The 25956-nt window shown below is 42.6% G+C and overlaps 4 protein-coding genes and 1 pseudogene across 4 annotated transcripts; 4 read left to right on the top strand and 1 right to left on the bottom strand.

Moving 5' to 3' along the window:
* Positions 1-5816: 5816 nt before the first annotated feature.
* Positions 5817-6795, bottom strand: LOC149917704 (olfactory receptor-like protein COR4). The gene has a single exon (XM_090142013.1). It carries the CDS (start codon positions 6753-6755, stop codon positions 5817-5819), a length of 939 nt encoding a protein of 312 aa, XP_089998139.1. The 5' UTR covers positions 6756-6795.
* A 262-nt stretch (positions 6796-7057) lies between these two features.
* LOC116237887 (olfactory receptor-like protein COR4) lies at positions 7058-9538 on the top strand (annotated as a pseudogene).
* A 1869-nt stretch (positions 9539-11407) lies between these two features.
* On the top strand, positions 11408-12510 carry LOC116237886 (olfactory receptor 5J3-like). The gene has a single exon (XM_031607312.2). It carries the CDS (start codon positions 11500-11502, stop codon positions 12508-12510), a length of 1011 nt encoding a protein of 336 aa, XP_031463172.2. The 5' UTR covers positions 11408-11499.
* Positions 12511-16492: 3982 nt separating this feature from the next.
* Positions 16493-17454, top strand: LOC116241016 (olfactory receptor-like protein COR4). Its single transcript, XM_031611622.2, has one exon. The coding sequence runs from the start codon at positions 16516-16518 to the stop codon at positions 17452-17454; it is 939 nt and encodes a 312-aa protein (XP_031467482.2). The 5' UTR covers positions 16493-16515.
* A 6565-nt stretch (positions 17455-24019) lies between these two features.
* Positions 24020-24973, top strand: LOC116237885 (olfactory receptor 5J3-like). Its single transcript, XM_031607311.2, has one exon. It carries the CDS (start codon positions 24020-24022, stop codon positions 24971-24973), a length of 954 nt encoding a protein of 317 aa, XP_031463171.2.
* The last annotated feature ends 983 nt before the right edge of the window (positions 24974-25956 follow it).

Here is a 25956-nt window from a genome sequence, read left to right as displayed (position 1 = left end):
ATAAAGCAGTGGGCTACATAAAGTGACGTAGCGGTCAAAAGCGATCGTAGCCAGCAAAAATCCTTTTGTGGTCAGAAACACAACGTATGAGAAATAATGGGCAAAACATGCTGAGTCAGAAATAGTCTTATTCTCCATTGAGAAGTTTACTAACATCCTCGGAATAAAAATAGAAGAATAGCAGAGATCCACGATGGACAAGCACATGCTGGAAGCCAGTCATGATCAAGCTGATCATGTCTGGGAGATGAGAACTTCTGATGACTGAACCTGTATTTTGTTCAGAAGCTACTCACACAGAATACATAAATAACCTACATTTTTAGATATCTGGGTCTGTTATTAGACCAGAGGAAATATTCTCAGGCAGTCAAACTCAGGCGGTCAATTATCATTTTTTTGTCTCCACATAATCCAGACTTCCAAGTCAGCAAAGGTTTCCCTGCAATCCGTGCATGATTAAGAGCAATGGAGGCAACTACTTACCCTATTTATTGCACCCCCAGTTGTGAAGGGAGTGAGCAGGCTGGAGGCCTACCAGTAGGCTGAATTACTCTCTGGGGAGTCCTGTCTTTTTCCGTTAACAAAAAAGCAGTTGAGATGTTTAGATTGAATGTGATTAGTGGAGAATTCTGAAGCTCGGAGAAATCTCTGGCACAGAGGCTATTCCTATTTTTGTGTACAACAATTGCTCTTAGTGGTTTAAGCAAAGCTGACCATCTTGCTCACATGGAAACTCACAATTCTTAGAAAAGCAAACAAGAAATGATGTTTTGAGGTCTCTGGGTGTGAAATTCAAAGAACAGTATTGTTTTCCCCAGTCTTTCTTGTGCATTCATACCTGGATGTTTTAGAGGAGGCTAAAACATGGGATGTGCATGTCAAACACTCAGAGCAGGGGACCTGTCAAGGTCTGTATGGCAGCTCTGTGCTAGAACACGGAGTCAAGGACATACCTGGATTTTAAGGCTCAGAAACACTTCTTTCGCCAATCCTGAATGAACTTCCAAACACTCCAGCACTGCAGATATCTGGATTCTCCCTCTGAAGGATGCCATCACAACCTATGTCTGCCCATAGAGAAGTACCTTCATGTCTAGCTTTCAGCTGGGTGCTCCAGGCTCCATCATGACTTTTTGTCTAAGTGACGTCTCTGCTCTGTAGTTTCTCCTTCGAGAAGACGTACAACCAAAGGAAACATCAGGACCTGCTACTGCAAACATTTGCTTCTTGGGCTCTTAGGAACTGAACAAACAACTGAGTCTTCTTTAGCTAATATTTTTCAGATGGAACACAAAGGACATAATTACAGTGTCCTTGTGGGAGCCCTCTAATAGGCAGACAGAGGTCTTGTCTCCCACAGCTGCTCACAGTCCTCTACAGCCCCATTTCGGGCAAATCCTGTTTGCTTTACTAAGACAAAGGAGTGAGGAAGGATGCCTTAGGAATATTGCATGTCTGTAGGACATGTAGGAAAATCAGTGGAACACACAGGAACACAGACATTTAGGTCTATTAACCTGGTGCTGGTCACTTCTCAGTCTGCACTCTCATCCCCTCACTCGTGCAGCTGCATATCTTGTAGAACATGGGCATTGCAGGCAGAGTGCTGTTCTTTCTGGCTGATGTGTCCTTTGGGTGGACTCAGTGTTCAACCTATACCAAGAACTCATGCTGGATGCCCTGTAATGTGAGGGCTCATTGCTCTGGTTACTTGTTTTTCATACAGATGTTGTGTTGTGTTTGGATGACTGAAAGAGAATGCATGACCTTGTCACAATACCTGGTCACGCAACTTGACACATCCTAAATTCAGATCTTCTGCTGATGGAGAATCCATCCAAAGTGGATTGTTATACTTGATTGATTACAGGTGCTGATGAAAGCCAAGCAAAACATGATGAAATTTCAGAAATGCTAGTTTCCGTGCCTGGCTACATAAGAGAAAAAAGATGATCTCTTTTGGAAAATAACAAATAGAATATTTTACTGATGGTCTTCATCCAGTTGAGAATCACCGGACTACTCACATTTACAAAGAAGATAGGTGGAAAAGTGGAACGGATGGTTTCTGTTACTTTCACATTACGTTTCCCTCCTTCAGGAAAGATCTGATCGCCTCTTTAAACGCCAGGAGCCTGAGGCAGAGAAAAGAAGATGTAAATAGATTTCTGAAGAGTTCTGCAGATGTGGTAACAAAATTCACAAAGCCCAAGAAGCAATCTCAATTGGAAAAAGAAAAAAAAAGCTTGTATGAAATATGAAAAAAAGCATTTGTAAAGCGTTTCGTAGAATCAGAAACCATAGGATTGTTTGGGTTGGAAGGGATCTTGAAGAACATCTGGTTCCAACCCCCTGTAATTTTGGTCATTATTTTTCATTTTTTTTTCTTAGTCCCTTTTCAATGACCTTCAGAAGCAATCTCTCTTTGATCTCTCTTTGTTCTGCTTGCTTTTGCTTGCAGTCACCAGATGAGGAGACAGAGAAGGAGGAAGGAATGCTTCTGAGAAATGTCAATCATGGAGAAGTCTTTAAATTTGCGGGGTTCCAGTGGTGGGGAAAAGGAGCTCTCACTGTCAGGAGCCTGCAAGACCTCCGGAATGTGTGCTGGCAAGCCAGACTTATTCTGTACATAGGAAGCACAGCAAGGGGGGGAACACAAGCCCTGTTCAAAGCTCTCGTCAGCAGAGCTGCAGCAACCTCTGCAACAGCTTTAGTCCAGCTTCTGTGGACCAAGCTGGTAAAGATTCAGTCTCCAAGACTTCAGCCAGTCAGAGCTTGTTCATTTTCCTGAATGTAGCTTTGCTGTGTGTATGAGAAAGAAATCACGCAGTGGTCCTCGAAGCGCACACACTGCGAGCAAAACAGCACTCCATTTTATAAGCCACTTTCTGGAGGGTTTCCGCTGGTATAATTGCCCATGTCTCATGCTTCCAAGGCATGTAGGATGGAGTTTCCTCTCTTTATTTCCCTCCTAGATAACTTGAGTCACCTTTCACATTGCCCAGTTGCTATGTTTTCAAAACACTCCCACATACTTTGAATGTTAGCAAGGTATGCCAGTAGTAACTCTTGTTTTGTACTAATCCTTGGGACAGCAGCAGGTGATGATGACAGCAGTCACAAGGAATAGTTAAAGCCTTGAGGTGGGATCGAGGTACCTAAATCTGCACAGACGACAATTCAAAATGTTGAGCTTGGCAGGCCAACACGTTAGCTCCTTGTACAGTCCACAGAGAAATCAGCCAGCTTCAGAGACAAGTGTATCTAGTCTGTTTTAAGACTCCCTTCTTGGGAAGGATTACACAAATCTGAGTGTGCCCATGTCTTTTCATTGGTTACAAAAATGGAGCAAGTTTGTAAGAGATATCCAAACATAAACATTTAATTAAGAATGGTTAATCACAGAATCACAGTATCACAGTATCACAGAACTGTAGGGATTGGAAGGGACCTCCAGAGATCATCGAGTCCAACCCCCCTGCCAAAGCAGGTTCCCTACATCAGGTCACACAAGTAGGTGTCCAGGTGGGTCTTGAACATTTACAGAGAAGGAGACTCCACAACCTCCCTGGGCAGCCTGTTCCAGTGCTCTGTGTGCCTCACCATAAAGAATTTCTTGTGCACATTGGTGCGGAACTTCCTATGCTCCAGTTTCTGGCCGTATCCCCTTGTCCCGTCTCCGCACACTGCTGAAAACAGTCTGGCCTTGCCACTCTGCCCCCCACACCTTAGATGTTTACGGACCTGGATCAGGTCCCCTCTCAGTTTTCTTTTCTCACGGCTAAGCAGACCCAGCTCACTCAGCCTTTCTTCATAGGGGAGACGCTCCAGGCCCTTCACCATCTCTGTGGCCCTCTGCTGGACTCCTTCCAAGAGATCTCTGTCTTTTTTGTACTGGGGAGCCCAGAACTGGACAAAGTACTCCAGATGAGGCCTTACCAGGGCAGAGTAGAGGGGGAGGATCACCTCCCTGGCCATGATCTTTTTAATGCGCCCCAAGAATGCCATTGGACTTTTTGGCCACAAGGCACACTGCTGGCTCAAGGCCAACCTGTCGTCAACCAGGACACCCAGGTCCCTCTCTGCAGAGCTCCTCTCTAGCAGGTCATCCCCCAACCTGTACCTACATTGGTGTCCAAAGACTTGAAAGAGGAGACAGCTGATGTCTACAATGAAGATCCTCAGTAAGGCCTGTATAAGAGAATTTGTTTGTGTGTCTTTTCCTATTACACACCCTTCAAATGGCAATCTTCACAACATGTCTATTATACGCTAATGTAAAAGATTCAGGAATCCAGCCATTTGTGGAACATTTTTTGCACCTGTAGGGCAGTGAGTTACAAATGGCCATCTAGCAGTCATATGCCATTGCAGCCAGGAGAAACATCTCAGTGTTGGGAAAATGTGCAAAGAAGCCAAACTGCATAAGGTATCTCCTGTATGACACTCCTTTGACACCATTAAAAAGCAGAACAGCATAATGGGAGCAGCAGCGGAAAAACAACAGGCACCTAAGAAGAATATACTTCTAAGGAGGAAGTACAAAGGCTGTGCAGTTGTCAAATTGGAGGCCTACCAGTGTCAAAGATAACAGGAAACTCTAAGGAAAAACAAAAGACTAGTGATAATGTGGGTCCAGTACACAATGAAGTAGGTGCCCTGATATCAGGAAATTCTCAGAAAGCAGAAATGATGGATAAAATAGAAATTTATACTTGTTTTCATTTCACAAAGACTTACTAGACCTCTTGCTTCTCTTCAATTGTGTTCAGGACAAGGAATGTCAGGATATAACAATCATCTCATTCGGTAGTCACCTACAATTTATATTTATTGCTCTAATAACATTCTACTGGGAGAAGGGAACCAGTCCCAACCTGCCCTTAAAAATCCCTTTCTCTTCGATCAAAATGATGATGAGGTGGAAATAATTTCAAACGCACATTTATATTTTTCTGTCCAGATACAGTCAATACAGTCAAAGTCACTTTGACACTGAGACAACTCATTCATGAGTCATGAGTGTCCAGTGACTACACTGAGATCATATGCATCTTGGTGACATATAGACATCTACATGTCCCATTCCACATGTTTGTTCGATGAGCTGATTCACACCATGAGGGAGGATTGTACCCTCAGCACACCTCTATTGCTGATTTTCTGGCATTGTGAGTGCAATGGCACTACAGCAGAAACACGTTAATGTAAATCTATTCTCTTCCTTTCCTTGCCTTGCTCTGTATCTCAAGGCAGAGATCTCCACATCTATGTGCAGGGAAGTTGTTTTTGTGGATGTGCTCACCTCTCCTCTGTGATGCTACACGGAGCTTCTTGTTTAAGATCTGAGTGCCTCCAGTTCTCTCCACACTGAAGATGTGCCAAGGGGAGAGACTGACTTCACTTGTGTTGCACTGAACATACAGTTGGACTCACCAGTGAGAGCATCTCCACTCAGATATCCCTTGGACAGAGAAGGGAACTGGGACCAGAAAAATACCTGCCACACTAGTACAGAAGGGTGGTTTGTGCTGCTCTTCTACTTGTTATAGCATACTGTCAACCTGAAGCTTTAAAATGAAAATAATACCTCAAAATGGATTCAGGAAAATGAATGCTGTTACACATGCAATAAACTTCAGATCAGGAAATACTCTTTTCATAATAGAACTTAAATTCACATTAAACATATTTAATATGCAAAGACAACAGACATTTAAAACTGCATATGTACTTACATGGTTTCTTCTAGAAACTTATTTGTAAATCATCCCTTTCAATTCAAAATGGGATCTCACTGGCCAAACCAAGGATCAGTGAAGCCAAACGTTGGTGGCTATGACTCTGCGTAGAGCATCCTTTACCTCCTTGTTCCTCCAGCTGTAGATGAGGGGGTTCAGCATAGGGATCACCACAGTGTAGAACAAAGATGCAAGTTTGTCCTTGTCCAGAGAGAAGCTCTTGACAGGTCGCAAGTACATGAAGATGACAGTTCCATGGAACAAAAAAACAGCCATCAGGTGAGAGGTGCAGGTGGAAAAAGCTTTGTATTTGCTCTCCTTGGAGCGGATCCTCAGCACAGTCAGAATGATGAAAATATATGAGATGAGTGTGGAAATTATGTTGATGATCAAAAATAAGCTGCTAAAAATGAAAACCAGCAGCTCATTGAGAGCAGTACTGGGAGAAGAAATCAGGAAGAGAGGGCTGATATCACAGAAGAAATGGTTTACCACATTTGAAGAGCAAAAGGATAGTTTTAGCAAGCTACTGGTGTGCACCAGAGAGTTCAGGAAGGCCACGAAGTACAAACCTTTCACCAGCCTCCAGCAGACTGCCTTGGTCATGATGGCAGTATAAAGCAGAGGTTTACAGATGGCCACATACCGGTCATATGCCATCACAGCTAGCAGCAGGCACTCTGAGATTGACAACAAAATAAAGCTAAAGTACTGCAGAATGCAACCTCTATATGAAATTGTTTTTGTTTCCTCTAAAAACGTGGCCAGCATTTTGGGAGTGATGACTGTAGAATAAACTGCATCTGTGAAAGACAGATTTTGGAGGAAAAAATACATTGGTGTTTGAAGCTGAAGATCTATGCTGATTAATGCAGTGAGACCCAGATTTGTCGTCAAAGTGGTGATGTAGATGGCTAAAAACAGCATGAAGAGAGGTATCTGCAGCCTTGGATTTTCTGTCAATCCAGACAGACTGAACGCAGTTGGTGTTGTGCAGTTTCCTGAAGCCATCAGGCTTGGCTGTGTGCTGTCTGCAGGAAGAGGGTCAATAAAGGTTTTATTAGTGCTTAGAAATTAATGGGGTAAGGAAACACGCAATGCTGACATCCATAATCAACAAGCAAAAAGCAGAGACTTGGGAAATCCCCAAGTTCCTAAAATGCACTTTGCTATGAGAAATTACCTAGATAATGAAATCTCGTTTACCCATTCACTTATTCCACCCAAACCAGCTATCTAAAATCTTGTTGTTTAATATTAGTCAGTTGCATAGGCTCTCTTTCTCTGCAGTGAGTGGAGACATCAGATTGATCATGTTCTTGGGTGAGGACAGAAGTGTTTTTGTTGACCAGAGAAGAATATAGACCAGATACAATTTTAGGGAGCATTCATATCAATATAAAGCCCACTCTATGTATGGCAGCTGAACTTTACTTGTCTTCAAAGACTTCCAGACTTCTTACATTTAGCAGAGAGAAGTAAGGCATCAGTAGGATGGCATGCATCGCATCTACTCCACGCACTTGGAAGATACATATCTGAGGATAAGAATCTAATGGCATGAAACCGAGAAGTGTTACTTATGGATGCCATGTCAAGATGTGATATCAGTCCTACATCCTAGGCAAACATGCTATTCAGTAGCTGTGCTTATCCTCTGCTCATTCCTTTTAGTTGCACGGGAGAAGCATTCAAGCAATGCAAGCTAGAAAGGAAAAAAACCCAGAAGGTCCCCAGTTACTGATTAGAGTCTTTGTAAAAAATGAGACAAACTGCTTTACTCTCCTCTACAATGTCTCAACCCATTTGATGCAGAGACATGCCTTTGTAGCTAAGACTTAATTCAGTTCTGTAGTTGTGCAGAATCAGCAGGCAACTTTCAGCAGATACTTACTTTGCAGTGCAAACTTCAGTAAGGACTAATTTTCACAGGAAGTAATAAGAGCTATCCAGCTTATTTATGTCCTTCTCATACCTCCGATTTTTAATCCTTGTGTCCAGAAGGCAGGCACATAGCTGCAGAGCTGTGTTAGTACACTCAGAAAATGTCTGAACCTATTATATATTGGACAGGCAGACCCACAGTAGCATGGCAATTATTCTGCACTTTACATCCCCTGAGAGAGAGGAGCTAATTACATCACGACGACATCTTAAGAAGCTTTATGTATTTCTGATGCTTTTAGGTGTTGCTTGTTGTCAGTGATGGCAGTCTGTGGAAATCAGAGTTGATTACGTGAAGAAAATCTCTTACAGTGTTCTTCAGACTTTGGTTACATCCCAGAATCCCAGAACCACAGAATGGTTGGGTTGGAAGTATCCACAAAGCCCCGCCAGCCCCAATCCCTGACATAGGCTTTTTGCGTCTGAATCCGAACAGACTGCTCTACCCAGGGCTCTACCCAGCCTGCCCTTGGGCACCCGCAGGGATGGGGCATTCACATTGTCTTTTCTGCACTGCTGTGTGACCCAGAGTCAGGAAGACAAGCCATATCCTGGTGTGCATCAAGCACAGTATTGCCAGCCAGTCAAGGGAACAGACTTTCCTGCGCTACGCTGCAGAGGTACAGCCTTACCTCGAGTACTGGGTACAGTTTTGGGTGCCAAAGAGCAATAGAAACAATACCAGTTACATACGCAGTTTGCATTACACAGTATTTTAGCTTTGTCTTGTTATCAGTTTCAGAGTGTCTGCTGCTAGCTATCATGGCATATGACTGGTATGTGGCCATCTATAAACCTCTGCTTTATATTGCCATCACAACTGAGATGCTCTGCTGAAGTTTGTTGAAAGGTTTGTACTTCTGGGTCTTCCTGGACTCTTTGGTACACACCATTGTCTTCCTAAAACTACCTTTTTTTCTCTTGAAATGTGGTGAAGCATATCTTTTGTGATAACAGCCCACTCTTCCCTCCAGGAGAGAAGATTTAGATTGGATGTCAGGGGAAGTTCTTTACAGAGAGTGGTGAGTTGCTGGAACAGCCTGCCCAGAGAGGTTGTGGATACTCTGTCCCTGGAGGTGTTCATAGCCGGGTTAGATGGGGCCCACGGCAGCCTGATCTAGTACCAGATCTGGAAGTGGGTGTCCTTGCCTGTGGAAGGGGTGATGGAACTTGGTGATCCTTGGGGTCCCTTCCGACCCAAGCCATTCTATAATTCTGTGATTCTATGATTTTACGACTCCTTCAGACTTCTTCCAGTACCGCTCTCAATGAGCTGCTGGTTTTCATTGTTTGTGATGAGCAGCATCATTTCCACCCTCATCTCATATATTTTCATTATTCTGACTGTGCTGAGAATCCGCTCCAAGAAGAGCAAATACAAAGCTTTTTCCACCTGCACCTCTCACCTGATGGCTGTTTTTTTGTTCCACGGAACCTTCATCTTCATGTACTTGCGACCTGTCAAGAGCTTCTCTCTGGACAAGGACAAACTTGCATCTTTGTTCTACACTGTGGTGATTCCTATGCTGAACCCCCTCATCTACAGCTGGAGGAACAAGGAGGTAAAAGATGTGGAAGTCAACCAGCCCACAGTGTGGATTGGAGCTGGAGGATCTGTAAGATCCCTTCTAACCCATTCAAAAAGGCAAGGAATTTTCTCTTTCAGAGCAGTTAAACTCTAAACTCTAATTTCTAATCTCTGTCTCTAGCCCATTTATCTGAAAAACTTAAAATTGCTCATTACATGGAACTGTATTTATCAAACAGGTTCAAAGAGAACCACTGATAGGAAAGCTGACTCCTTGCAGTTCCTGCTGCTCAGGTTTAGGCCATTAGGCTCAGTAAAGTAATCCGTAAACATCTACAGAACAGCATCAAGGGAAATAATCAGGCCCTTGGAGCATTAAACCATGGAGGGCACAAGCTCCAGCTCCCAGAAGCACATTGCAGATCTCTCCTTTAAAATCAAAATGTTCGTTGCACACTGACTTTAACTCATTCCTAAAATCAATGCAAGAAACTCATGCTCTGAAGAGGGCTTAAGGCAGAGTGAAATGATGGACCATTAAGACAGGTATATTTTTGAACCACAAGAACTGACATAGATTTCAGTGACCAATGACTTACGATATTATTTCTTAGTGTAATAAGCCTGGAAAATTGTATCAGATCCAAGGATAGCAGACTCCAGCCTGGCATTCAGAAGATAAGTGGGAAGATAAGGATTCAAGACAACAGGCATAAAGTTAAAAATTGTTTGAGGTCGAAAGAGATATACTTCAGGTCCATAGCTACCTAATTCTATCAGTCTGAATTTGGGCTCTACAGAAGTCAATCCAAGGTAAGAAACTGAAGTGTAGATGCTCACTAGAACTGCATGATGCTGGGTGTGTTGGCTGCCAGTTCTCAATGTGCTTCTAAGAATATGGTTCTTTCCCAGGTTGCTACATTGTGCAAAGCTCTCTCTACTTTCGCATTTCTTTCCCATCAGTTCTTAGCTTTGCTCTGACACCAGGAGACAGAAACTTCCTATTTCCATGTGCTACTAGGAAACCATGGTACAGTTGCCATCACAAAAGCAAGGTCTTGCACCTGGACCAAGGCAACCCCCACTACCAATACAAGCTAGGGGATGAAAGGATTGAGCCAGCTCTGCTGAAAAAGACCTGGGGACATTGGTGGATAGGAAGCTGGACATGAGCCAGCAATGCGTCCTCGCAGACCAGAAAGCCAACTGTATCCTGGGCTGCATCAAAAGAATCGTGGTCAGCAGTGTGAGGGAGGTGATCCTGCCCCTCTGCTCTATGCTGTGAGACCTCACCTGGAGCACTGCATCCAGACGTGGAGTCCTCAGTGAAGGAGAGACATGGACCTGCTGGACTGTGTCCAGAAGAGGGCCAAAGAAATGATCCAAGGGATAGAATACCTATCCTGTGAGGACAGGCTGAGAGAGCTGGGGATGTGCAGCCTGGAGAAGAGAAGGATGCAAGGTGAACTAAGAATGGCCACTCAGTATCTGAAGTGGGACTGTAAGACAGAAAGGTACAAACTCTTTAGCAGGGTCTGTTCTGCTAAGGCATGAGGAAATGTTTTCATGCTTAAAGAGGATAGATTTAGGTTGGATATAAGGAAAAAGTCATTTACAGTGTTTTCCAGGTCTTTCTCCTTGCTATGTCTGTGTGGGCTTTAATTTGGAATTCAGGTCAAGAATTCAAACGGACAGCATCTGATATCAAGCATTTGATCAATAGTATTGATAATGATGAGGAAGAAGTAATTAGCTGAAACTGGAAATCCCAGCTGCAGTAGAAACTGTAGCAGAGCTGGACAAATCCCAGAAAAATTCAAGGTTTATGTTGTTGTTGGTCTTCTGGTTTTGTTTTGTAAAAGACATCTAGGAGACTGATACATTGGCTACATAACATTTTGGCTAGTAAAGGAAAATGACAGAAATCCCAGATTAAAGTCACATTTATGAAAAAAAAAACAACCAACAAACAGCTATATGCAATAGCACTAACTTTTGGAGTCTAATCTGTTACACGTAAGATTATGGAGATTCAAGAGTACATTTCTTGCTGCAGTATTTGGATAGATTTTTACATGCTCCACCAGGTGTGTAACAAAATAAAATATCAACTGCAAATCTTTGTGGCACCCCTTCTCACATCAGGCTACATGATCAGGCTACAGTTCCAGAATAAACCTAAAATGCCCAGTTCAATTTTCTCTTTATAATGAAAACCGTTTCCTTCACACTGATCACTCTTTGTAATTCAGCAGATCTCCCAGGGCATCCTGCAAGTGTCAGATGGATGGGAAGAATGGGAAGAATGACAGCAGAATCACACAATTCATTCTCCTAGGACTGACAGATTGCATGGAGCTGCAGGTTCCTCTCTTCTTCACCTTCTTAGTGATCTACATCATCACCGTGCTGGGGAACCTTGGGATGATTGTTTTGATTTGGACTCACCTCCAGCTTCACACTCCCATGTATTTCTTACTCAGTAACTTGTCTGTCATCGACCTCTGCTCTGCTACTGTCTTTGCTCCAAGGATGCTGGGGAGCTTTTTTGCACAGAACAAAACCATTTCCTATTCTGCGTGCCTTTCCCAGACTTTCTTCTTTGCTGTTTTCATCTCCACGGAGGGCTTCTTGCTAACTGCAATGGCGTATGACCGTTATGTTGCCATCTGTCGCCCACTGCTCTATAGCACTGTTATGACCAAGAGAGTTTGTACGCAGTTGGTGGTGGGATCATACATGGGGGGACTCCTGAACTCACTGACACACACCTGTGGCTTGCTGGGGCTGCCGTTCTGTGGTCCTAATGTCATCAGTCATTACTTTTGTGACATCCCTCCCTTGTTGCAACTTGCCTGCTCAGATACCCATCATAATGAGACTTTGCTAATAGCTTTCTCTACAGTTATCATCAGCTTCACTCTCTTTGTCATCACTGTTTCCTATATACTCATCCTATCTGTCATTCTGAAGATCCAGTCAGATGATGGCAGGAAGAAAACCTTCCACACCTGTGCCTCTCACCTGACAGTCATCACCATTTTCTTTGGATCCCTTACTTTTAGCTACATCCAGCCCAGCTCCAGCTACTTAATAGAGCAGGAGAAAGTCTCAGCAGTCTTCTACACACTCCTGGTCCCCATGCTGAATCCCTTCATCTACAGCCTGAGAAACAGGGAGGTGAGGAGCAGCTTTAGAAGGACATTTAGGGTGAGAGAGTGCACTAATCACTGCAAGCACCTTGCAAAATGCAAAGACAAAGCTGAGAGAAAAGACTTTGTTCCAAATACCTAAATTCATAGTGTGTTGCAACAAGTGAATGACATGTATAGTACTATCAAGTACACTTTTCTTTTGAGGTACTCTTCTGTGACAGTATGAAGATTTAACTTCCTGCTTTTTCCAAAGCAGGAGGCCTTGAACTGCCTCTGAATGTGCCTGGCAGTCACAAGACCTGACCTGTTTGTTGACTTCTTCTCATGTATCTGCCTTCTCCCCATGACACCTGTTGTCCAAGGGTGGTTTCATGTTTTTGTGCCTGTATTATTAAACAGAACAGAACTTTTATTTCTTCATGGAGACAATATTTGCTAGAGAAGGTGTGATCTGCTTGACACATAGCAGATCATGTTGCATGGCTCATGCTTAGAGAGCTGCCTTCTGAAATAAAGAGAAACGAATTCCCAAATGTTTGCTGATTTTTGCATGAAAACCCTTGAACAAAGTTAATGAGCATAGGCTGTCATGCAGTGGACTGTCTGGGCTTTCAGATGGTGATAGTATCAAATCTCTAGGTGAAGAAGCATGTGCCAATTATGTGGATGGACACTGTTAGGTTAGATTTGACGTTATGTTTGCTTGGTAATCAGTTCTCACTGTGCTATCCTTTCCTGAAACAACAGAAGAGGGAAGATGCTGGTCACCAGCCATCCACTTTCTCTGGGGCCCAGGACGTTATTAATTAACTTCTATGGAAGCTGCAAGAAAAGGTATGTAATCCACTTTTGGATTACTTGAAATCATTTTCTTGCAGTCTCATTATAGTCTAATTAGACAAGATTCCCTTGTTTAACCTGAGATGTCCATAACACAGATGTCTACCTCTGAAGTGGTTTCTCTCATTTCCCTTCATAATGAAGACCAAACATTTACAGTCCAGGATCACAATCATCTAACTGATTTTAGACTCTCACTCCCATTAGCTGTGGATGACTGAGCCCCAGAAATACCTGTTTGTTCCTTTGCTTGTTTTTTTCCCATGACTGAACAGGAAGTCCAAGTGAAGAACTTATGTAGACATCTGTATTGGACAAAGAAGGTTAAGTTTGGGAAGAGACAAATGTTCATGTTTGCAATTACCACCTATAAAGATGTAGACATAAAGATGTGAACCCCTGCTATTGTTCTAAGCATACTGGAAAGCTTTGTTTTTGTTTAATACTTTTAGTACAGAAAAAAATGAGTGAAATTCCTAGAAAAACAAACGACACCAGAAAGCTTCACCAGCAGCTATCGGTTATAAATGTTGATAACACCTGGTCTCAAAAGACAAGCTGAGGGACAAATCTTTGGCATTATGGTTCCAAATAGCAAATTATATACTGTCTTTGAACATGTGTGGTATTATCGAGTACATTTGTCTTTTGTGGTATTATTCTGGGACAGTGTGAAGATTTAACTTCATTTTCCAAAGCAGAGTACTTTGAACATCCTCTTTCAAGCAGGAACAGGTATCTCAAAGCAACTCAACTAGAGTTCTTCACTCATTTCATACCGAGGTGTATTCAAATTGCAAATAAATTCAAATGATTATTTGCTGTCATTAATTACAGGAATCAGCTGAAATATTTGGGATTCCTGTGCTCACAGTATCATGTAGCTGTTCAAGCCAATGTGTCTTGCCCTGTTCTACAAGTGCAATACATGAAGCTCCATACCAAGGAGTTGTGCAATATGCAGAAGGCAGGTGAAAGAAACAGAGATTAAGCAACTTTAATTATCTGTTCAACATTCCACATACTGTAATGTAACAGTGTTTTCACTGACAAACATGAAATCTGAAAAGCACACAACTACATGCAAGCTGTTTTACTCAGGGTCCCTTTAGAGACACAGCAAGGGGGGAAAATGTCAGTATTTTTAAGGTTGTGGCTGAATTATACTCACATTACCCTTCAGACAGTCTATCTTTCTTCACTGCCTAGAAAGAAAGCACATACAGATGATAGCCAAATCATAGACTGATAATGAGACATTAAAGACTACACGTTCACTCTGGAAAAGCCTGCTAGTTTCCCTCTGCCAATGCAGATGTTCCGGTGTCTGAGAAACTTTAGCTGAATCATCTCTAAAGATGGTCTTTGTCAGTAAGGCAGCTGGAAAGACGAGGCTGGACTGTACACCTAGTGCTAGGCACGGGGGGACCTTAGATTTCTATACACCAATGAAGAACAGAAGTTAGACTTAGGCAGTAAGAAGACATAGGTATCCTCAAACACCTTCTGGAGTCATCTCCTACTCTGCATACACGTGGAACAGGATGACTCAGGAGATAATTAAGCATTAAACTATCTTAGGATAAGATAGATTAATGTGACTATATAAGAATATCCCACCTTGTGTCTCTTCTTCTCTAGATGAATACAGGCTGAGGAAGTGGGGCTTTTTAGAGAAGGCTCCAGGAGTCTTCATTGAGGTCTACCATTACTTAAAAGAGCATGTAAAAAAGAGGGAGACCAACATTCTATGCAGTCTGATAGTGATAAGACAAGGGGGAATGGTTTTAAACTTGAAGACGAGAAGTGCAGGACAGATATTTAGGAAAAATCTTTCATTCCGGGCGGAGCAAGGCAATAACACAGACGAAGCTGAGAATACCCCATCATTAGAGGTCCCCAAGGCAAGGTGTGGGAGAGCCCTGGGCAGCCTGATCTTGTTTGGGGGCAATCAGCCCACGGCAGGGATTGGGACTGGCGGGGCTTTGTGGATACTTCCAACCCAACCATTCTGTGGTTCTGTGATTCTAGGATGTAACCAAAGTCTGAAGAACACTGTAAGAGATTTTCTTCACGTAATCAACTCTGATTTCCACAGACTGCAATCACTGACAACAAGCAACACCTAAAAGCATCAGAAATACATAAAGCTTCTTAAGATGTCGTTGTGATGTAATTAGCTCCTCTCTCTCAGGGGATGTAAAGTGCAGAATAATTGCCATGCTACTGTGGGTCTGCCTGTCCAATATATAATAGGTTCAGACATTTTCTGAGTGTACTAACACAGCTCTGCAGCTATGTGCCTGCCTTCTGGACACAAGGATTAAAAATCGGAGGTATGAGCAAGACATAAATAAGCTGGATAGCTCTTATTACTTCCTGTGAAAATTAGTCCTTACTGAAGTTTGCATTGCAAAGTAAGTATCTGCTGAAAGTTGCCTGCTGATTCTGCACAACTACAGAACTGAATTAAGTCTTAGCTACAAAGGCATGTCTCTGCATCAAATGGGTTGAGACATTGTAGAGGAGAGTAAAGCAGTTTGTCTCATTTTTTACAAAGACTCTAATCAGTAACTGGGGACCTTCTGGGTTTTTTTCCTTTCTAGCTTGCATTGCTTGAATGCTTCTCCCGTGCAACTAAAAGGAATGAGCAGAGGATAAGCACAGCTACTGAATAGCATGTTTGCCTAGGACGTAGGACTGATATCACATCTTGACATGGCATCCATAAGTAACACTTCTCGGTTTCATGCCATTAGATTCTTATCCTCAGATATGTATCTTCCAAGTGCGTGGAGTAGATGCGATGCATGCCATCCTACTGGTGCCTTACTACTCTCTGCTAAATGTAAGAAGTCTGGAAGTCTTTGAAGACAAGTAAAGTTCAGCTGCCATACATAGAGTGGGCTTTATATTGATATGAATGCTCCCTAAAATTGTATCTGGTCTATATTCTTCTCTGGTCAACAAAAACACTTCTGTCCTCACCCAAGAACATGATCAATCTGATGTCTCCTCTCACTGCAGAGAAAGAGAGCCTATGCAACTGACTAATATTAGACAACAAGATTTTAGATAGCTGGTTTGGGTGGAATAAGTGAATGGGTAAATAACATTTCATTATCTAGGTAGAGTTATTTCTCATAGCAAAGTGCATTTTAGGAACTTGGGGATTTCCCAAGTCTCTGCTTTTTGCTTGTTGATTATGGATGTCAGCATTGCGTGTTTCCTTACCCCATTAATTTCTAAGCACTAATAAAACTTTATTGCCCCTCCTCCTGCAGACAGCACACAGCCAAGCCTGATGGCTTCAGGAAACTGCACAACACCAACCGCGTTCAGTCTGACTGGATTGACAGAAAATCCAAGGCTGCAGATACCTCTCTTCATGCTGTTTTTAGCCATCTACATCACCACTTTGACGACAAATCTGGGTCTCACTGCATTAATCAGCATAGATCTTCAGCTTCAAACACCGATGTATATTTTCCTCCAAAATCTGTCTTTCACGGATGCAGTTTATTCTACAGTCATCACTCCCAAAATGCTGGCCACGTTTTTAGAGGAAACAAAAACAATTTCATATGGAGGTTGCATTCTGCAGTACTTTAGCTTTATTTTGTTGACAACCATGGAGCTCCTGCTGCTAGCTGTGATGGCATATGACCGGTATGTGGCCATCTGTAAACCTCTGCTTTATAGTGCCATCATGACCAAGGCGGTCTGCTGGAGGCTGGTGAAAGGTTTGTACTTCGTGGCCTTCCTGAACTCTCTGGTGCACACCAGTAGCTTGCTAAAACTATCCTTTTGCTCTTCAAATGTGGTAAACCATTTCTTCTGTGATATCAGCCCTCTCTTCCTGATTTCTTCTCCCAGTACCGCTCTCAATGAGCTGCTGGTTTTCATTTTTGGAAGCTTGTTTGTGATCATCAACATAATTTCCACACTCATCTCATATATTTTCATTATTCTGACTGTGCTGAGGATCCGCTCCAAGGAGAGCAAATACAAAGCTTTTTCCACCTGCACCTCTCACCTGATGGCTGTTTTTTTGTTCCATGGAACCTTCATCTTCATGTATTTGCGACCTGTCAAGAGCTTCTCTCTGGACAAGGACAAACTTGCATCTTTGTTCTACACTGTGGTGATCCCTATGCTGAACCCCCTCATCTACAGCTGGAGGAACAAGGAGGTAAAGGATGCTCTACGCAGAGTCATAGCCACCAACGTTTGGCTTCACTGATCCTTGGTTTGGCCAGTGAGATCCCATTTTGAATTGAAAGGGATGATTTACAAATAAGTTTCTAGAAGAAACCATGTAAGTACATATGCAGTTTTAAATGTCTGTTGTCTTTGCATATTAAATATGTTTAATGTGAATTTAAGTTCTATTATGAAAAGAGTATTTCCTGATCTGAAGTTTATTGCATGTGTAACAGCATTCATTTTCCTGAATCCATTTTGAGGTATTATTTTCATTTTAAAGCTTCAGGATGACAGTATGCTATAACAAGTAGAAGAGCAGCACAAACCACCCTTCTCTACTAGTGTGGCAGGTATTTTTCTGGTCCCAGTTCCCTTCTCTGTCCAAGGGAAATCTGAGTGGAGATGCTCTCACTGGTGAGTCCAACTGTATGTTCAGTGCAACACAAGTGAAGTCAGTCTCTCCCCTTGGCACATCTTCAGTGTGGAGAGAACTGGAGGCACTCAGATCTTAAACAAGAAGCTCCGTGTAGCATCACAGAGGAGAGGTGAGCACATCCACAAAAACAACTTCCCTGTACATAGATGTGGAGATCTCTGCCTTGAGATACAGAGCAAGGCAAGGAAAGGAAGAGAATAGATTTACATTAACGTGTTTCTGCTGTAGTGCCATTGCACTCACAATGCCAGAAAATCAGCAATAGAGGTGTGCTGAGGGTACAATCCTCCCTCATGGTGTGAATCAGCTCATCGAACAAACATGTGGAATGGGACATGTAGATGTCTATATGTCACCAAGATGCATATGATCTCAGTGTAGTCACTGGAAACTCATGACTCATGAATGAGTTGTCTCAGTGTCAAAGTGGCTTTGACTGTATTGACTGTATCTGGACAGAAAAATATAAATGTGCGTTTGAAATTATTTCCACCTCATCATCATTTTGATCGAAGAGAAAGGGATTTTTAAGGGCAGGTTGGGACTGGTTCCCTTCTCCCAGTAGAATGTTATTAGAGCAATAAATATAAATTGTAGGTGAATGAGATGATTGTTATATCCTGACATTCCTTGTCCTGAACACAATTGAAGAGAAGCAAGAGGTCTAGTAAGTCTTTGTGAAATGAAAACAAGTATAAATTTCTATTTTATCCATCATTTCTGCTTTCTGAGAGTCTCCTGATACCAGGAGAAGCACCTACTTCATTCTGTACTGGACCCGCATTATCACTAGTCTTCTGTTTTTCCATAGATTTTCTTGTTATCCTTGACCTCCTTTGTCAGATTTATTTACAGATGGGTCTCAGCCTTCACAGAATTAACAGAATCACAGAACTGCTGAGGTTGGAAGGGACTTACTAAGATCATCAAATCCAAACCCCTGCAGGTACCCTACAATAGGTCACACAGGTAGGCATCTATATGAGTCTTGTATATCTCCATGGAAGGATACTCCACAACCTCTCTGGACAACCTGTTCCTGTGCTCCACCACCCTTACCATAAAGAAGTTCTTCTGTGTGTTTGTATGGAACTTCCTATGTTCAGTTTTAGGCCATTGCTCCTTGTCCTATCACTACACACCACTGAGAAGAGCCTGGCCTCATCCCTTTGCCTCCCACTTCCCTTTAGATATTTATGAATATTTTGTCTTCTTTTCTCCAGGCTGAACAGACCCTGATACTCTGCCTTTCCTCATTAAGGAGATGCTCCAGACCCTGTATCATCTTTGTGGCCTTCAAATGGTCTCCTTCTAGGAGATCTGTCACTTTTTTGAACTTGGGTGCCCATAACTGGATGCAGTAGTCTAAATGTGTCCTCCCCGGGGCAGAGTAGAGGAGGAGGATCAGGTTCCTTGACCTCCTGGCCACACTCATTTTAATGCACTCCAGGACACTGTTGGTCTTCTTGCCCACAAGGTTACACTGCTGGTTCATGGCCAACCTGATGCCTACCAGGACCCCCAGGGATCCTTTCTACAGGGAAGGACCTAGAAGTCTTCCAACAAGTCATCCCCTAACCTGTACTGATGCATATGGTTATCTCACCCCAAGCGCAGGACCCTATACTTGCTTTTGTTTTATAAACCTCCCAGTCGGTCAGTTTAGCTGAACGGTGGTGCAGCTTCCCAGTGTATCAGCCACTCCTCCCAGCTTTGTATCATCAGCAAGCTTGCTGAGGCTGGACTCTATCCCTTCATACAGGTCATTGATGAAGATATTGAGCAAGACCAGATCTGGCACTGACCCCTGGGGAACACTGGTAGGCCTCCAACTAGACAACTGCACACTCCTTTGCACTTCCTCCTTAGAAATACATTGTTAGGTGTTACATTTTTCCACTGCTACTCCCAATCTGCTGCTCTGCTTTTTAAAGGTGTCAAAGGGAGTGTCGTACAGTGGATGCCTTATACAGGTTGGCTTCTTTGCACATTTTCCCAACACTGAGATGTTTCTCCTGGCTGCAATGGCATATGACTACTAGATGGCCATTTATAACTCACTGCCCTACAGGTGCAAAAAATGTTCCACAAATGGCTGGATTCCTGAATCTTTTATATTAGCGTATAATAGACATGTTGTGAAGATTGCTAATTGAAGGATGTGCAATAGGGAAAGACACACAAATAAATTCTCTTATTCAGGCCTTACTGAGGCTCTTCATTGTAGACATCAGCTGTCTCCTCTTTCAAGTCTTTGGAAACCAATGCGGGATTAACTCTTCTTGATTGAATGTTTATGTTTGGATATCTCTTACAAACTTGCTCCATTTTTGTAACCAATGAAAAGACATGGGCACACTCAGATTTGTGTAAGCCTTCCCAAGAAAGGAGTCTTAAAACAGACTAGATACACTTGTCTCTGAAGCTGGCTGATTTCTCTGTGGACTGTACAAGGAGCTAACGTGTTGGCCTGCCAAGCTCAACATTTTGAATTGTCGTCTGTGCAGATTTAGGTACCTCGATCCCACCTCAAGGCTTTAACTATTCCTTGTGACTGCTGTCATCATCACCTGCTGCTGTCCCAAGGATTAGTACAAAACAAGAGTTACTACTGGCATACCTTGCTAACATTCAAAGTATGTGGGAGTGTTTTGAAAACATAGCAACTGGGCAATGTGAAAGGTGACTCAAGTTATCTAGGAGGGAAATAAAGAGAGGAAACTCCATCCTACATGCCTTGGAAGCATGAGACATGGGCAATTATACCAGCGGAAACCCTCCAGAAAGTGGCTTATAAAATGGAGTGCTGTTTTGCTCGCAGTGTGTGCGCTTCGAGGACCACTGCGTGATTTCTTTCTCATACACACAGCAAAGCTACATTCAGGAAAATGAACAAGCTCTGACTGGCTGAAGTCTTGGAGACTGAATCTTTACCAGCTTGGTCCACAGAAGCTGGACTAAAGCTGTTGCAGAGGTTGCTGCAGCTCTGCTGACGAGAGCTTTGAACAGGGCTTGTGTTCCCCCCCTTGCTGTGCTTCCTATGTACAGAATAAGTCTGGCTTGCCAGCACACATTCCGGAGGTCTTGCAGGCTCCTGACAGTGAGAGCTCCTTTTCCCCACCACTGGAACCCCGCAAATTTAAAGACTTCTCCATGATTGACATTTCTCAGAAGCATTCCTTCCTCCTTCTCTGTCTCCTCATCTGGTGACTGCAAGCAAAAGCAAGCAGAACAAAGAGAGATCAAAGAGAGATTGCTTCTGAAGGTCATTGAAAAGGGACTAAGAAAAAAAAATGAAAAATAATGACCAAAATTACAGGGGGTTGGAACCAGATGTTCTTCAAGATCCCTTCCAACCCAAACAATCCTATGGTTTCTGATTCTACGAAACGCTTTACAAATGCTTTTTTTCATATTTCATACAAGCTTTTTTTTTCTTTTTCCAATTGAGATTGCTTCTTGGGCTTTGTGAATTTTGTTATCACATCTGCAGAACTCTTCAGAAATCTATTTACATCTTCTTTTCTCTGCCTCAGGCTCCTGGCATTTAAAGGGGCGATCAGATCTTTCCTGAAGGAGGGAAACGTAATGTGAAAGTAACAGAAACCATCCGTTCCACTTTTCCACCTATCTTCTTTGTAAATGTGAGTAGTCCGGTGATTCTCAACCGGATGAAGACCATCAGTAAAATATTCTATTTGTTATTTTCCAAAAGAGATCATCTTTTTTCTCTTATGTAGCCAGGCACGGAAACTAGCATTTCTGAAATTTCATCATGTTTTGCTTGGCTTTCATCAGCACCTGTAATCAATCAAGTATAACAATCCACTTTGGATGGATTCTCCATCAGCAGAAGATCTGAATTTAGGATGTGTCAAGTTGCGTGACCAGGTATTGTGACAAGGTCATGCATTCTCTTTCAGTCATCCAAACACAACACAACATCTGTATGAAAAACAAGTAACCAGAGCAATGAGCCCTCACATTACAGGGCATCCAGCATGAGTTCTTGGTATAGGTTGAACACTGAGTCCACCCAAAGGACACATCAGCCAGAAAGAACAGCACTCTGCCTGCAATGCCCATGTTCTACAAGATATGCAGCTGCACGAGTGAAGGGATGAGAGTGGAGACTGAGTAGTGACTAGCACCAGGTTAATAGACCTAAATGTCTGTGTTCCTGTGTGTTCCACTGATTTTCCTACATGTCCTACAGACATGCAATATTCCTAAGGCATCCTTCCTCACTCCTTTGTCTTAGTAAAGCAAACAGGATTTGCCCGAAATGGGGCTGTAGAGGACTGTGAGCAGCTGTGGGAGACAAGACCTCTGTCTGCCTATTAGAGGGCTCCCACAAGGACACTGTAATTATGTCCTTTGTGTTCCATCTGAAAAATATTAGCTAAAGAAGACTCAGTTGTTTGTTCAGTTCCTAAGAGCCCAAGAAGCAAATGTTTGCAGTAGCAGGTCCTGATGTTTCCTTTGGTTGTACGTCTTCTCGAAGGAGAAACTACAGAGCAGAGACGTCACTTAGACAAAAAGTCATGATGGAGCCTGGAGCACCCAGCTGAAAGCTAGACATGAAGGTACTTCTCTATGGGCAGACATAGGTTGTGATGGCATCGTTCAGAGAGAGAATCCAGATATCTGCAGTGCTGGAGTGTTTGGAAGTTCATTCAGGATTGGCGAAAGAAGTGTTTCTGAGCCTTAAAATCCAGGTACGTCCTTGTCTCCGTGTTCTAGCACAGAGCTGCCATACAGACCTTGACAGGTCCCCTGCTCTGAGTGTTTGACAGCACATCCCAACAGCCTCCTCTAAAACATCCAGGTATGAATGCACAAGAAAGACTGGGGAAAACAATACTGTTCTTTGAATTTCACACCCAGAGACCTCAAAACATTTTTTATTTGCTTTTCTAAGAATTGTGAGTTTCCGTTTGAGTGAGATGGTCAGGTTAGGGAACCTGATGGTGTAGGGAACCTGTTTTGGCATGGGGGTTGGACTCGATGATCTCTGGAGGTCCCCTCCAACCCCTACGATTCTGTGATTCTGTGATTCTGTTAGCTTAAATCATTAAGAGCAATTGTCATACACAAAAATATGAGCGGCTATTCAAGCTAAACATTTTGGCTGCTTTTTTGGTTACTGGAAGTAGACTATACTCCCCAGAGAGTAATTCAGCCTACTGGTAGGCTTCCAGCCTGCTCACTCCCTTCCAAATAGGGGATGAAATAAATAAGATGAGTAGTTGCCACCATCACTGTTTAATAATGCATGGGTTGTAAGAGTACCCTAGTTAATTTGGAAGTCTGGATTATATTTAGACATAGAAATGATAATTGTCTGATTGCCTTGGAAAGTCTCCTCTGATCTAACAGCATACCCAGATATCAAAAAATGCATGTCATTTATTTATATTTTGTGTGAGTGTCTTCTGAATAAAATACAAGTTCAGTCATAAGAAGGAGGACCACCCCATCATGTGCCTTCCTCTAGAAAGCAGCTTTGGATTTGCATCAGTTTACTCATGAAAGAGAACCAAACCTGCCACTTCCCACGGTCTGTGTTAATATTTTAAATAGTTGGGTAGTCTGGCTGCCTCTCCTAGTGACTGACAAAGAATGGGTCCTTCATAGGCCAAAGTGAGAGCTACTGGTTTTGTTTAGATGCTTCCCTTCCAGACAAAATATATTCTGGTGAGTTTAATTATTTCCTGGTGAATAGGGAACAAGAAATGCTTAGCTGAAAAGACAAAGGCAATTACAGAACTCATTCAGCATTTAGCACATGTGTTCCTGAATCCACAGCTGATACTTGCTCGTCAAACTTAGCATCAACAAAAGATATTAATTAGGATCTTAGTTTAATTAATTAGATCATTAGTGTTGTTGCAGATGCACACTGCTGTCCCCCAAAGAAGAATCATTGGGCATCTCACTATTATTATCCCCTTGAGCATGGTCTAATTGGTGAAAATATTATCAGCAGTTTTGAGGATGTTCTAAAGAATCACAGCTGGACAAAAGGGAAGCAAGATCCAGGTACACAATCTCAAACTCTGTGCTTCTTGATGGTAGGACTACTCATGAAATACTTTTCTTCCTCTCTTAGCTTTATGGTCACCACAGACCTCATCTCAGCAGTTAAACTGCTACAGAGGTGAGGATGACAGTAATCAATCACACCACAGTCACCTACTTCATCCTCTTGGGACTGACGGATCGCCCAGAACTACAGCCTCCAATCTTCGTGATGATTCTGCTGATCTATGTCATCACCCTGATAGGCAACTTCAGCATGATCATCTTGATCACAATTGACTTCCAGCTGCAAACACCCATGTATTTCTTCCTCATTAACTTGTCCATCGTGGATCTCTGCTATTCTTCTGTTTTTATTCCGAGGATGCTAGTAAACTTCTCAGTGGAAAATAAGACTATTTCTTACTCAGGATGTCTTGCCCAGCATTTTTCATTTGTTGTGTTTGTGACCACAGAAGGATTTCTGCTGGCTGCAATGGCTTACGACCGCTACGTCGCTATATGTAGCCCACTGATTTATACCACTCTTATGGCCAGAAGAGTCTGTGTTTGCCTGGTATTTGGGTCATATTTAGGGGGACTCTGTAACTCATTGGTACATACTTGTGGCTTACTGAAATTGTCCTTCTGTGGCCCTAATACCATCAACCACTTTTTCTGTGACACAAACCCACTGTTACAGCTCAGTTGCTCTGACAACCACCTCAATGAGCTGGTGCTTGTAACCCTCTCAGGGATTGTAGCTATGTCAACGCTTCTCTTCATCATCATCTCCTACCTCTACATCCTCTCCTCCGTTTTGAGCATGGGCTCGGCAAGCAGGTACAAAGCGTTATCCACCTGTGCCTCCCATCTGACAGCTGTAACACTCTTCTATGGGCCCGTGAGTTTGAGTCACGTGCAGCCCAGTTCAAGATATTCACTGGAACAGGAAAAAATTTCTGCAGTATTTTACACCCTGGTCATTCCTATGCTGAATCCTCTGGTATACAGCTTCCGGAACAAGGAGGTGAAAAATGCACTTAGAAGGTTGATGGAGAGGAAAAAATGCTGTCCATCAGCTTGCTTGTCAGGATAATAACCAGTTCCCTAGGAGATTTGGAAAGACACAGAGATACCAGTTTGGTACTAATTACGAACACTTATGAATCAAATGCAAATCAAAAGATAGAGAATGGATGACAGGACTAACAGTAGGAAAAACAAACGATCTTCTCATCTTTGTCTATTTGCTTGGGTTGTTGTTGATGATGATTGTATTCTTTCATCTTTCTGACACATTTCTATCTTCCTAGAGAAGATGATGAAAACTGTCTCCTTCTACTGCTTGGTTCTGTAAAGTATCTCCATGTTTTTGGTGGGATCATCAAGGAAAATATTGTAATTCTTTACTTCAATGGCAGGGACTGATGCCTGCAGTGTTAGTTTCCAGTGTTGAATCCTGCTTGACATGTTTTTATTGCTCCTGAGTCTCTGGTTCTTTTTCAGTGGCACAGCAATATCAGATGATGTTCAGCTCCCCAAAAGAAGCCCAAGATGACTTTGGATTAGCATTATCTGCATAGAAAATCCTGTAAGGTCTCAGCTTAACCATGCACTGTTTCTTGGCAAATTGAGAAAAAAATTTAAGTGACAAAACCCGTGATCTAAGCAAGTATGTTGTCATGAATTCTCAGCTGAGAATTCGGTTTGTCCTTCTCCTTTCCCTAAAGCTTTGTAAATCAAGTGTATTCAAGTGTATAGAGGTGGTACCCAGAATTACTGTAAATGCCTACAAATTACAAGGAGATGCTCTTCAGTTGCAGCACCGTGGTCAGAAAGGTGCAAGAAAATTTCATCCAGTGCTGATGGTTTTATCTGAATTGAACTACAGGGCACACAACCTGATATTCAGCAATGTCAGGCTACATTCATACACACATTTGGTGGGTATAAAATTGTATTTTTTATGAGTGCGAACTTTCAGACATTACTTCAAACATGAAGGAGGAAAGAAACAAACAACTGGAAAATGCTACTTTTAAGTCCTTTCAGTCACTGCCCACTATAAAGAGATTAATG

Source organism: Phasianus colchicus, chromosome 5 (assembly GCF_987193195.1).
Source record: "Phasianus colchicus chromosome 5, bPhaCol1.hap1.1, whole genome shotgun sequence".
In the NCBI taxonomy this organism is placed as follows: Eukaryota; Metazoa; Chordata; class Aves; order Galliformes; family Phasianidae; genus Phasianus; species Phasianus colchicus.
Note: the sequence above shows the minus strand (reverse complement) of the source record. Positions and strands in the feature narration are given on the sequence as shown.